The sequence below is a fragment of the Oncorhynchus gorbuscha genome, linkage group LG23 (assembly GCF_021184085.1).
Source record: "Oncorhynchus gorbuscha isolate QuinsamMale2020 ecotype Even-year linkage group LG23, OgorEven_v1.0, whole genome shotgun sequence".
Taxonomy (NCBI): Eukaryota; Metazoa; Chordata; class Actinopteri; order Salmoniformes; family Salmonidae; genus Oncorhynchus; species Oncorhynchus gorbuscha.
In genome coordinates, this window is record NC_060195.1 from 11256017 (window position 1) to 11268944 (window position 12928).

General features: G+C 46.3%; 1 protein-coding gene across 3 annotated transcripts in view; it reads left to right on the forward strand.

Annotated features, from left to right (window-relative positions):
• Positions 1 to 9556: 9556 nt before the first annotated feature.
• The window catches only part of LOC124010928 (glutamate receptor 3-like), a 260547-nt gene continuing 257175 nt past the window's right edge, over positions 9557 to 12928 (forward strand). For all 3 annotated transcript variants that reach the window (XR_006834516.1, XM_046323751.1, XM_046323750.1), the window contains exons 1-2: positions 9557 to 10011; positions 11692 to 11850. Coding sequence is in view for 2 of the 3 variants with exons in the window: in XM_046323751.1 (XP_046179707.1) it covers positions 9933 to 10011; positions 11692 to 11850 (238 nt within the window). In the remaining variant the exon portion in view is untranslated. The remainder of the gene's footprint in view (positions 10012 to 11691; positions 11851 to 12928) is intronic.

A 12928-nucleotide genomic window follows, 5' to 3' on the forward strand; every position in this document is an offset into this window, starting at 1 on the left:
ACATTATCATATAATTATTGTTATCTATCACCAAGATCTTATCCGAGGGGGTTATTAGGGCTTGTGAAGGAATTAAAATCATGGGGAGGTAGAGTGTAGATGGAGACAGGCACACAGCGTGTGTGTGTGTGTGTGTGTGCATGTGTGTGTGTGTGTGTGTGTCTGTCTGTCTGTCTGTCTGTCTGTGTGTGTGCGTGTGCGTGTGCGTGTGCGTGTGCGTGTGCGTGTGCGTGTGCGTGTGCGTGTGCGTGTGTGTGTGTGTGTGTGTGTGTGTGTGTGTGTGTGTGTGTGTGTGTGTGTGTGTGTGTGTGTGTGTGCATGTGCGTGTGCGTGTGCGTGTGTGTGTGTGTGACTAGAGACACAGCATGGACCAGACACAGTTCCTGATGAGAAATAATATAACAGGGTCATCAGCGTTTAGTATCACTGATAACTGTGTGTTTCTTTCTCTGTGTGTGTGTGTGTTTGGTGTCAGTGATAACAAGAGCCTAATCAGCATCTAGCTGTACTTCATCTGTGACTGATTGTTTGTCTTTATAGTTTCTCATTTGAAAGGCTGATACCTGGTAACTTACACTTTACATCCAAAGAGAATCCCAAATCTAACTCGTTTTGTAAGACACTGTATAGATACAGTAGCTATTAAATACATTATCTATAAAATAGAGTGTATATATAAAGTAATCTATACAATATAGTATCTATAAAATACAGTATTTATAAAAAAACTAGATACATTTTTCTTTTATCACTTTGTAATGTTGACGCAGGGAGTTACGAAGCAGATGCAGTTAGTGAGATTAATAATTAATGCAGAACGACACAAAAACTAGAAACGTCAGACAAGGAAACATAAGCAATACTACCTGAACATAATGAATGTTTCCAGGTGTGGGTATTGAGGTTTGCCAGGTGTGGGTATTGAGGGTTGCCAGGTGTGGGTATTGAGGGTTGCCAGGTGTGGGTATTGAGGGTTGCCAGGTGTGGGTATTGAGGGTTGCCAGGTGTGGGTATTGAGGGTTGCCAGGTGTGGGTATTGAGGGTTGCCAGGTGTGGGTATTGAGGGTTGCCAGGTGTGGGTATTGAGGGTTGCCAGGTGTGGGTATTGAGGTTTGCCAGGTGTAGGTATTGAGGGTTGCCAGGTGTAGGTATTGAGGGTTGCCAGGTGTTGCCAGGTATATTGAGGGTTGCCAGGTGTGGGTATTGAGGGTTGCCAGGTGTAGGTATTGAGGGTTGCCAGGTGTAGGTATTGAGGTTGCCAGGTGTAGGTATTGAGGGTTGCCAGGTGTAGGTATTGAGGGTTGCCAGGTGTAGGTATTGAAAGGTGTAGGTATTGAGGGTTGCCAGGTGTGGGTATTGAGGGTTGCCAGGTGTAGGTATTGAGGGTTGCCAGGTGTGGGTATTGAGGGTTGCCAGGTGTAGGTATTGAGGGTTGCCAGGTGGGTATTGAGGGTTGCCATTGAGGGTTGCCAGGTGTGGGTATTGAGGGTTGCCAGGTGTGGGTATTGAGGGTTGCCAGGTGTGGGTATTGAGGGTTGCCAGGTGTGGGTATTGAGGGTTGCCAGGTGTGGGTATTGAGGGTTGCCAGGTGTGGGTATTGAGGGTTGCCAGGTGTGGGTATTGAGGGTTGCCAGGTGTGGGTATTGAGGGTTGCCAGGTGTGGGTATTGAGGGTTGCCAGGTGTGGGTATTGAGGGTTGCCAGGTGTGGGTATTGAGGGTTGCCAGGTGTGGGTATTGAGGGTTGCCAGGTGTGGGTATTGAGGGTTGCCAGGTGTGGGTATTGAGGGTTGCCAGGTGTGGGTATTGAGGGTTGCCAGGTGTGGGTATTGAGGGTTGCCAGGTGTGGGTTGCCATTGATTGGGGTTGCCAGGTGTGGGTATTGAGGGTTGCCAGGTGTGGGTATTGAGGGTGGGTTGCCAGGTGTGGGTATTGAGGGTTGCCAGGTGTGGGTATTGAGGGTTGCCAGGTGTGGGTATTGAGGGGTGTGGGTTTGAGGGTTGCCAGGTGTGGGTATTGAGGGTTGCCAGGTGTGGGTATTGAGGGTTGCCAGGTGTGGTATTGAGGGTTGCCAGGTGTGGGTATTGAGGGTTGCCAGGTGTGGGTATTGAGGGTTGCCAGGTGTGGGTATTGAGGTTTGCCAGGTGTAGGTATTGAGGGTTGCCAGGTGTAGGTATTGAGGGTTGCCAGGTGTAGGTATTGAGGGTTGCCAGGTGTGGGTATTGAGGGTTGCCAGGTGTGGGTATTGAGGGTTGCCAGGTGTGGGTATTGAGGGTTGCCAGGTGTGGGTATTGAGGGTTGCCAGGTGTGGGTATTGAGGTTGCCAGGTGTAGGTATTGAGGGTTGCCAGGTGTGGGTATTGAGGTTTGCCAGGTGTGGGTATTGAGGGTTGCCAGGTGTGGGTATTGAGGTTTGCCAGGTGTGGGTATTGAGGGTTGCCAGGTGTAGGTATTGAGGGTTGCCAGGTGTGGGTATTGAGGTTTGCCAGGTGTGGGTATTGAGGTTTGCCAGGTGTAGGTATTGAGGGTTGCCAGGTGTGGGTATTGAGGGTTGCCAGGTGTGGGTATTGAGGGTTGCCAGGTGTGGGTATTGAGGGTTGCCAGGTGTGGGTATTGAGGGTTGCCAGGTGTGGGTATTGAGGTTGCCAGGTGTGGGTATTGGGGTAGGTGTGGGTTGAGGGTTGCCAGGTGTGGGTATTGAGGGTTGCCAGGTGTGGGTATTGAGGGTTGCCAGGTGTGGGTATTGAGGGTTGCCAGGTGTGGGTATTGAGGGTTGCCAGGTGTAGGTATTGAGGGCCAGGTTGCCAGGTGTGGGTATTGAGGGTTGCCAGGTGTAGGTATTGAGGGTTGCCAGGTGTGGGTATTGAGGGTTGCCAGGTGTTGAGGGTTGCCAGGTGTGGGTAGGGTTGCCAGGTTTGCCAGGTGTGGGTATTGAGGGTTGCCAGGTGTGGGTATTGAGGGTTGCCAGGTGTGGGTATTGAGGGTTGCCAGGTGTGGGTATTGAGGGTTGCCATTGAGGGGTTGCCAGGTGTGGGTATTGAGGGTTGCCAGGTGTGGGTATTGAGGGTTGCCAGGTGTGGGTATTGAGGTTTGCCAGGTGTGGGTATTGAGGGTTGCCAGGTGTGGGTATTGAGGGTTGCCAGGTGTGGGTATTGAGGGTTGCCAGGTGTGGTATTGAGGGTTGCCAGGTGTGGGGTTTGCCAGGTGTGGGTATTGAGGGTTGCCAGGTGTAGGGTTGCCATTGAGGGGTTGCCAGGTGTAGTTGCCAGGTGTGAGGGTTACCAGGTGTAGGTATTGAGGGTTGCCAGGTGTAGGTATTGAGGTTTGCCAGGTGTGGGTATTGAGGGTTGCCAGGTGTGGGTATTGAGGGTTGCCAGGTGTGCATATTGAGGGTTGCCAGGTGTGGAATTGAGGGTTGCCAGGCGTAGGTATTGAGGTTTGCCAGGTGTGGGTATTGAGGTTTGCCAGGTGTGGGTATTGAGGGTTGCCAGGTGTAGGTATTGAGGGTTGCAAGGTGTAGGTATTGAGGGTTGCCAGGTGTGGGTATTGAGGGTTGCCAGGTGTAGGTATTGAGGGTTGCCAGGTGTAGGTATTGAGGGTTGCCAGGTGTAGGTATTGAGGGTTGCCAGGTGTGGGTATTGAGGGTTGCCAGGTGTAGGTATTGAGGGTTGCCAGGTGTGGAATTGAGGGTTGCCAGGCGTAGGTATTGAGGTTTGCCAGGTGTAGGTATTGAGGTTTGCCAGGTGTGGGTATTGAGGGTTGCCAGGTGTGGAAATTGAGGGTTGCCAGGTGTAGGTATTGAGGGTTGCCAGGCATAGGTATTGAGGTTTGCCAGGTGTGGGTATTGAGGTTTGCCAGGTGTGGGTATTGAGGGTTGCCAGGTGTAGGTATTGAGGGTTGCCAGGTGTAGGTATTGAGGGTTGCCAGGTGTAGGTATTGAGGGTTGCCAGGTGTAGGTATTGAGGGTTGCCAGGTGTGGGTATTGAGGGTTGCCAGGTGTGGGTATTGAGGGTTGCCAGGTGTAGGTATTGAGGGTTGCCAGGTGTGGGTATTGAGGGTTGCCAGGTGTGGGTATTGAGGGTTGCCAGGTGTAGGTATTGAGGGTTGCCAGGTGTGGGTATTGAGGGTTGCCAGGTGTGGGTATTGAGGGTTGCCAGGTGTAGGTATTGAGGGTTGCCAGGTGTAGGTATTGAGGGTTGCCAGGTGTAGGTATTGAGGGTTGCCAGGTGTGGGTATTGAGGGTTGCCAGGTGTGGGTATTGAGGGTTGCCAGGTGTAGGTATTGAGGGTTGCCAGGTGTGGGTATTGAGGGTTGCCAGGTGTAGGTATTGAGGGTTGCCAGGTGTGGGTATTGAGGGTTGCCAGGTGTGGGTATTGAGGGTTGCCAGGTGTGGGTATTGAGGGTTGCCAGGTGTGGGTATTGAGGGTTGCCAGGTGTAGGTATTGAGGGTTGCCAGGTGTGGGTATTGAGGGTTGCCAGGTGTGGGTATTGAGGGTTGCCAGGTGTGGGTATTGAGGGTTGCCAGGTGTAGGTATTGAGGTTTGCCAGGTGTGGGTATTGAGGGTTGCCAGGTGTAGGTATTGAGGTTTGCCAGGTGTGGGTATTGAGGGTTGCCAGGTGTGGGTATTGAGGGTTACCAGGTGTAGGTATTGAGGGTTGCCAGGTGTAGGTATTGAGGGTTGCCAGGTGTAGGTATTGAGGTTTGCCAGGTGTGGGTATTGAGGGTTGCCAGGTGTGGGTATTGAGGGTTACCAGGTGTAGGTATTGAGGGTTGCCAGGTGTAGGTATTGAGGTTTGCCAGGTGTGGGTATTGAGGGTTGCCAGGTGTGGGTATTGAGGGTTGCCAGGTGTGCATATTGAGGGTTGCCAGGTGTGGAATTGAGGGTTGCCAGGCGTAGGTATTGAGGTTTGCCAGGTGTGGGTATTGAGGTTTGCCAGGTGTGGGTATTGAGGGTTGCCAGGTGTAGGTATTGAGGGTTGCAAGGTGTAGGTATTGAGGGTTGCCAGGTGTGGGTATTGAGGGTTGCCAGGTGTAGGTATTGAGGGTTGCCAGGTGTAGGTATTGAGGGTTGCCAGGTGTGGGTATTGAGGGTTGCCAGGTGTGGGTATTGAGGGTTGCCAGGTGTAGGTATTGAGGGTTGCCAGGTGTGGAATTGAGGGTTGCCAGGCGTAGGTATTGAGGTTTGCCAGGTGTAGGTATTGAGGTTTGCCAGGTGTGGGTATTGAGGGTTGCCAGGTGTGGAAATTGAGGGTTGCCAGGTGTAGGTATTGAGGGTTGCCAGGCATAGGTATTGAGGTTTGCCAGGTGTGGGTATTGAGGTTTGCCAGGTGTGGGTATTGAGGGTTGCCAGGTGTAGGTATTGAGGGTTGCCAGGTGTAGGTATTGAGGGTTGCCAGGTGTAGGTATTGAGGGTTGCCAGGTGTAGGTATTGAGGGTTGCCAGGTGTGGGTATTGAGGGTTGCCAGGTGTGGGTATTGAGGGTTGCCAGGTGTAGGTATTGAGGGTTGCCAGGTGTGGGTATTGAGGGTTGCCAGGTGTGGGTATTGAGGGTTGCCAGGTGTAGGTATTGAGGGTTGCCAGGTGTGGGTATTGAGGGTTGCCAGGTGTGCATATTGAGGGTTGTCAGGTGTGGAATTTTCAGGGTTGCCAGGTATGCATATTGAAAGTTGCCAGGTGTGCGTATTGAAAGTTGCCAGGTGTTTTCCTGGTGGTGAGCAAATGGAGGAGGAGTCTTGAGTTTTTGAATGTGTGTATGTGTTCCTTCTTTGAGAAAACAACAGCTGATTCAAAGGGGGTGTGGCGGAACGTAACACACTTCATCCTCTGCCGAAGTAGTCGATGGAGGTGTGAAGCAGACTCCTTTCTCCACCTACTAACTAAATGACACTCTTCTCGACCAAATCAACCACTTAATGGTTTCCATAGTCATAGAGGACAGACTTTTTAACCAATTGAGAATCTCCCACAGATTTAATGAAAAAGAGATACTTAGTTTGGGCCTCTTAGCCAGAACCAAGAGGGTGCAGCTTCAAAATACTAATGAACTTTCAAAAAACGTCTTTGATTAAGTCTGCTTGGAGTGCAAGGTGAATGGGGTTTACAGATTTGGCCTCTATTTCATTGGTTCCATTGTGCTAGACAAGCTCAATTAAGTGCAGCAAAAGTGAAGGAAAACAAATTGTGTTTGAACCTAAGGCCTTTAGCCAGGTCCAAGTGATTGCAGGGGGGACAAAGGACCAATGCTGTGGTGGCAGGGACGCTCCCAGGGGGCCTACAGACACTCTGTGTGTGTGTGTGTGTGTGTGTGTGTGTGTGTGTGTGTGTGTGTGTGTGTGTGTGTGTGTGTGTGTGTGTGTGTGTGTGTGTGTGTGTGTGTGTGTGTGTGTGTGTGTGTGTGTGTGTGTGTGTGTGTGTGTGTGTGTGTGTGTGTGTGTGTCCTACTGACACTGGGAAGTAAGTTGTGAGTATTGATGTGCACTTTGACACTTCTGAAAAGGAATCCCCCAAATCCAGAGGGACCAGGCCACAACAGGCCCATATCATGATTTGATTGTCAGAATGATTGATTGGAGCCACACCACACTGCACCACCACCACATATGATTGGACAGATTCAACATAGGGGTGTTTTATATTAATTGACACTCTAAATAGAGATCAGAATTAGTACTGCATATGTAATCAGAAATAATACTGTATATATTATCAGAAATAGTACTGTATATATTATCAGAAATAATACTGTATATATTATCAGAAATAGTACTGTATATATTATCAGAAATAATACTGTATATATTATCAGAAATAATACTGTATATATTATCAGAAATAATACTGTATATATTATCAGAAATAGTACTGTATATATTAGAGATTTAAAAAAGTATTTGGAACAACAGCTGGTTACTACCATGAATCCTGTAACTCTGAACAAGCTAGGGTCTACTGTACCCTGTAACTCTGAACCAGCTAGGGTCTACTGTACACTATAACTCTGAACCAGCTAGGGTCTAATGTACCCTGTAACTCGGAACCAGCTAAGGTCTACTGTACCCTATAACTCTGAACTAGCTAGGGTCTACTGTACCCTATAACTCTGAACCAGCTAGGGTCTACTGTACCCTGTAACTCTGAACCAGCTAGGGTCTACTGTACCCTATAACTCTGAACCAGCTAGGGTCTACTGTACCCTATAACTCTGAACCAGCTAGGGTCTACTGTACCCTGTAACTCTGAACCAGCTAGAGTCTAATGTACCCTGTAACTCGGAACCAGCTAAGGTCTACTGTACCCTATAACTCTGAACCAGCTAGGGTCTACTGTACCCTGTAACTCTGAACCAGCTAGGGTCTACTGTACACTATAACTCTGAACCAGCTAGGGTCTAATGTACCCTGTAACTCGGAACCAGCTAAGGTCTACTGTACCCTATAACTCTGAACCCGCTAGGATCTACTGTACCCTGTAATGCTAAACCAGCTAGTGTTCAAAGTCTTGCTGACTACAAAGTCATCCTCAGGTTTTCTCCAAGATTGATGTCATCAGCAGGCAGGCCCCACAGCTCCATGATGTAAACATAGAAAAATATCTCACGAAGACAAGTATCATGTCCCAAAAGGCACCCTATACCCTACATAGTGCACTACTTTTGACGAGAACTCTATGGGCCCTGGTCAAGAATAGTACCCTATATAGGCAGTAGGGTACCAATTGAGACAGTTCCATTTGGGATGTAGCCAAGACCAAGTGAGAGACAAGATAGTGAACACTTGTATCAGCTCACCTAACCAATACCAAGGCTTTAGCTCAGCAGGCTCACACAGTAATGTGATACGTATAATCCCTGGGTTTGAACCACAGGCCTGGTTGGTCACATCAGGAGCTACAGCAATTTATTCTCCAGCTGTTATATTATTTCTCTCATAATTTTCTCTCTGTGTCTATTAGTGTTAATATGTATAGTTTGACAGGGATGACCGTCGATCTCGGGTCTATTAGTGCTAATATGTATAGTTTGATAAGGAGGACTGTCGATCTCGGGTCTATTAGTGCTAATATGTATAGTTTGATAAGGAGGACTGTCGATCTTGGGTCTATTAGTGCTAATATGTATAGTTTGATAAGGAGGACTGTCGATCTCGGGTCTATTAGTGTTAATATGTATAGTTTGATAAGGAGGACTGTCGATCTCGGGTCTATTAGTGTTAATATGTATAGCTTGACAGGGAGGACTGTCGATCTCAGGTCTATTAGTGTTAATATGTATAGTTTGATAAGGAGGACTGTCGATCCTGAGACATTGCTCTCAGGGTCTATTAGTGTTAGTATCTATGGTTCTACAGGGAGGACTGTCGATCCTGAGACATTGCTCACAGGGTCTATTAGTGTTAGTATCTATGGTTCTACAGGGAGGACTGTCGATCCTGACTCATTGCTCTCGGGTCTGTTAGTGCTAATAGGTATAGTTTGACAGGGCGGACTGTCGATCCTGAGACTTTGCTCTCGGGTTCTATTAGTGCTAATAGGTATATTTTGACAGGGCGGACAGTCGACCCTGGGTCATTTGGAAAGCAGTCTATTACAGTACCAATGGCTGAAGTCTTGCCCATTTGCAATGCAATTAAAAACTAAACAATTTCGAAGAGCTTTGCTGCAGTTGATAAATGACGCAGTAATCCGCTACCTGCTCCTCTGTTTGGCTGGAGCACAGTGATGATAGACGGGTAGTGAGAGAGAGAGAGAGAGTGGCTATTAGGAGACTAAACTCACTGAGAACTTTCTAGAAAATAGTAACTAGGCTACACATAGAGAACCGAAAAATGAGTGGTAGGCAACAGAGCCATACATATAAATATATATAGCTGTAGTGGGTTCAGAAAAAGAGATTCGCAAACGCAATCATGCGTCATAATTGAAAGGTACAGTAATTATGGAAATAATAATTATTGTTCAAATTGTAATTAAAAACGACCAGTAACAAATAGAGAGATCTTAACATGAATATTTAGACTTTAAGGCGTAAATGCCAACAGTGTTTTAGTCTGTTTCTCTCGTTCCCGAGTTCCACTCACTTCAGCACTATGGACAGCTCCTCATGCTGCGCTCTCTATCCGAGTTCTGAAAGGAGAGCGAGGAAGACACAGACACGCTTGAATAGTACTTCACGTTAGGATACAGTTTGCCCAAGCTTTTAAAAAGAATTAGGAAATCAAAGATAGTCCATATGTTTTTAAACAGGTTAGTCTATATAGATGTTTAACAATACAACTAATTAACTTCTGTTCATAGCGGTATGACAACACATTCACGAATACCAGAGGTTATGTATACTTTATTCCGGGAGGTTTTGAATAGCTTCTAATTATGAATCCACTTGTGTTCTTTGGTTTTTCCTTTACCCTATCCGTGCTCACTAACGCCAACTTCCCCTCATCATATCCTTGAGGCGGCAGCTGCACCAGCTGTAAGCGGTTAGCTACTGTAGCCAATTGAAAAGCATTGGCCGCCTGTGATTGCAGTGCTTTCTCCTATTGATTGCGCGCGGAGTAATGTGGACGAGCGTGGCACTTGTCTTGCAGTCAGTCTTACTAGTGGAACCGAGCTGGGCTAGCGAAACCCAGTAACGTTGTCCGGTACACACAGAAGGAGGGAAGCTTTTTGATTCAACGTCAGATAACATTTGATCCAAATCGCCAAAGGCCCAATCGGAAAAGCTTGTTTTCTTAATCAGATCGGCTTGTTTCTCCACCACCATCTTTCTCCCTCTCCCTCGCAGTTGCAGAAAATTGCTCCGCAGCCTTGTAAGCAATTGGTGCACTGTGAGCGACCATCATAAATCTGGAGGATTTTCAGCGTCCGCGGGTTTGCTTCTGAATTTGCTTAGGCAGGCTCTTTTAAGGAGTTGAGTACGCAGGTTGGATAAATTGATAAAATGGCACAAAAATGCGTCTTATTTTTATTGTGGCTTTCGGGCAGATCACTCGCGGGATTTCCCAATCAGATTAATATAGGTAAGTGGATCATAAAATAATTATGAATAATTAAATATTTTTCCCCATAATTTTATGGATAATACCGTCCTGTTTTATCTTCGGAGTAGGACCTTTATTGTGTGTTAAGTGGGCTAACTTGCTTTGCGTGCAGTAAGAAATTGTGAACTTGCGCTGTCACTTTGGTTACAGATGTTAAGACATTGTGAACTTGCGCTGTCACTTTGGTTACAGATGTTAAGACATTGTGAACTTGTGCTGTCACTTTGGTTACAGATGTTAAGACATTGTGAACTTGCGCTGTCACTTTGGTTACAGATGTTAAGACATTGTGAACTTGTGCTGTCACTTTGGTTACAGATGTTAAGACATTGTGAACTTGTGCTGTCACTTTGGTTACAGATGTTAAGACATTGTGAACTTGTGTCACTTTGGTTACAGATGTTAAGACTTTGGTTACAGATGTTAAGACATTGTGAACTTGCGCTGTCACTTTGGTTACAGATGTTAAGACATTGTGAACTTGTGCTGTCACTTTGGTTACAGATGTTAAGACATTGTGAACTTGCGCTGTCACTTTGGTTACAGATGTTAAGACATTGTGAACTTGCGCTGTCACTTTGGTTACAGATGTTAAGACATTGTGAACTTGTGCTGTCACTTTGGTTACAGATGTTAAGAAGACATTGTGAACTTGTGCTGTCACTTTGGTTACAGATGTTAAGACATTGTGAACTTGCGCTGTCACTTTGGTTACAGATGTTAAGATATTGTGATTGTGAACTTGCGCTGTCACTTTGGTTACAGATGTTAAGACATTGTGAACTTGCGCTGTCACTTTGGTTACAGATGTTAAGACATTGTGAACTTGCGCTGTCACTTTGGTTACAGATGTTAAGACATTGTGAACTTGCGCTGTCACTTTGGTTACAGATGTTAAGACATTGTGAACTTGCGCTGTCACTTTGGTTACAGATGTTAAGACATTCAACGTCACCAAAATGCTTGAAACAAACTGCCACATTGAATAGAAAATGCTGCAACGTTATAAGGGCGAAAATTGGCGGGCACAATCCCGAAATAACAGTTTCCGCAGACGGAATGATGATGAGGAGTAAATATGGATTATGCGTGATCTCTTTCTCCAAATTTATTTGAGACATGGTCCTGTTTACATGATCTGTGGTGTTTGGTTTAACACTTGAGATCCTTGTATAAACAGAACGATGAGAATGCCTGCAGCTACAAAAAAGTGCTTATGTAAGCTACATTCAAGTCAAGTCTCTTCCTCAAGTACCTTCCTTAAGTTTTTCCCGACAGGCCATAGGCTACACTCTTAGATAAAAGGTGTTATCTAGAACCTAAAATGCTTCCTCTGCAGTCCCCACAGTCCCCACACTTTAAATAACCCTTTTTGCTTTCAGGTAGAACCTGTTTGCGTTAAATGTTGAACCCCTTCCACAGAGGGTTCTACATGGAACCCAAAACGGTTCTACCTGGAACCAAAAATAGTTATCCTATGGGAACACCCGAAGAACCCTTTTGGAATCCATTTTTCTAAGACTGTACTTAACATCCAGGGGTTCCCTGTGGCCTCTATAATAAAAAGCTGAGGCAGAGAGAGTAGGATGTAAAATGTGTGTAAATAATGATGATGGGAAATGGTAGCCAAAGTTGGTTATGTATCTGTATGTCTTCTAGGTGGTCTGTTCATGCGGTCCACTGTGCAGGAGCACAGTGCGTTTAGGTTCGCTGTTCAGCTCTACAACACCAACCAGAACACTACGGAGAAACCCTTCCATCTCAACTACAACGTAGACAACCTCGAGTCGTCCAACAGCTTCTCAGTCACCCATGCATGTAAGTACAGAGCTGTTTTCAATTCAAATCTCCCTCTGCTCTGAATATGTCCAGAATTCCCCCTTGAAAACACAAGTACAAAAGTGTACACACACACACACACACACACACACACACACACACACACACACACACACACACACACACACACACACACACACACACACACACACACACACACACACACACACACACACACACACACACACACACACACACACACACACACACACATGACATTCGTATACAAATCCCTTGCTTGGTCTGCTTTAGCTGCAAGCGTGTAAACCAACTGTAGATAAGACCAGGGTACAGGGGTGGTGGGACAGAATACCTTTAGATGTCTCAATGGTTCACTGTCATTGTAGATAAGACCAGGGTACTCATGGTGGCAGGACAGAATACCTTTAGATGTCTCAATGGTTCACTGTTGTTGTAGATAAGACCAGGGTACTCAGGGTGGCAGGACAGAATACCTTTAGATGTCTCAATGGTTCACTGTTGTAGATAAGACCAGGGTACTCATGGTGGCAGGACAGAATACCTTTAGATGTCTCAATGGTTCACTGCCGTTGCGCTACACCAGTGGTCACCAACCTTTGAGTAAAGACCACTTTCTGAGTCAAAATGCATGATGAGATCTACCGCTCAGATGAAAACAAATAAACATACATAAAAAAAAATGTATTACGCCTATGCAACATGAACCTATTAAAACCAGTTGTGCAGCAATGAGGCTTGTGTAGTAGGCTATAGGCCCAAAATATTATCCCTGCATATTGGCTATGCTTGAATTCCCCTTGCAATGTTGTTGTTCTCAGGCCGTTTTGAAATCATATATTTTTTTAAATTGCTATATGATCACACTGTTAATTGATAATTTGTTGAATTACTATGAGGCACAGTTGAGTGAGCAGAATAATGTGTTTTATTTTACTGGACTGATGGCTTGCATCTATCTGATGGTCAGTCTGAGGGAAGGGAGAGAATATTTAGCATTTTATTAGGATCCCCATTAGCTGTTGCAAAAGCAGCAGCTTCTCTTTCTGGGTCCACACAAAACATGACACAATACAGA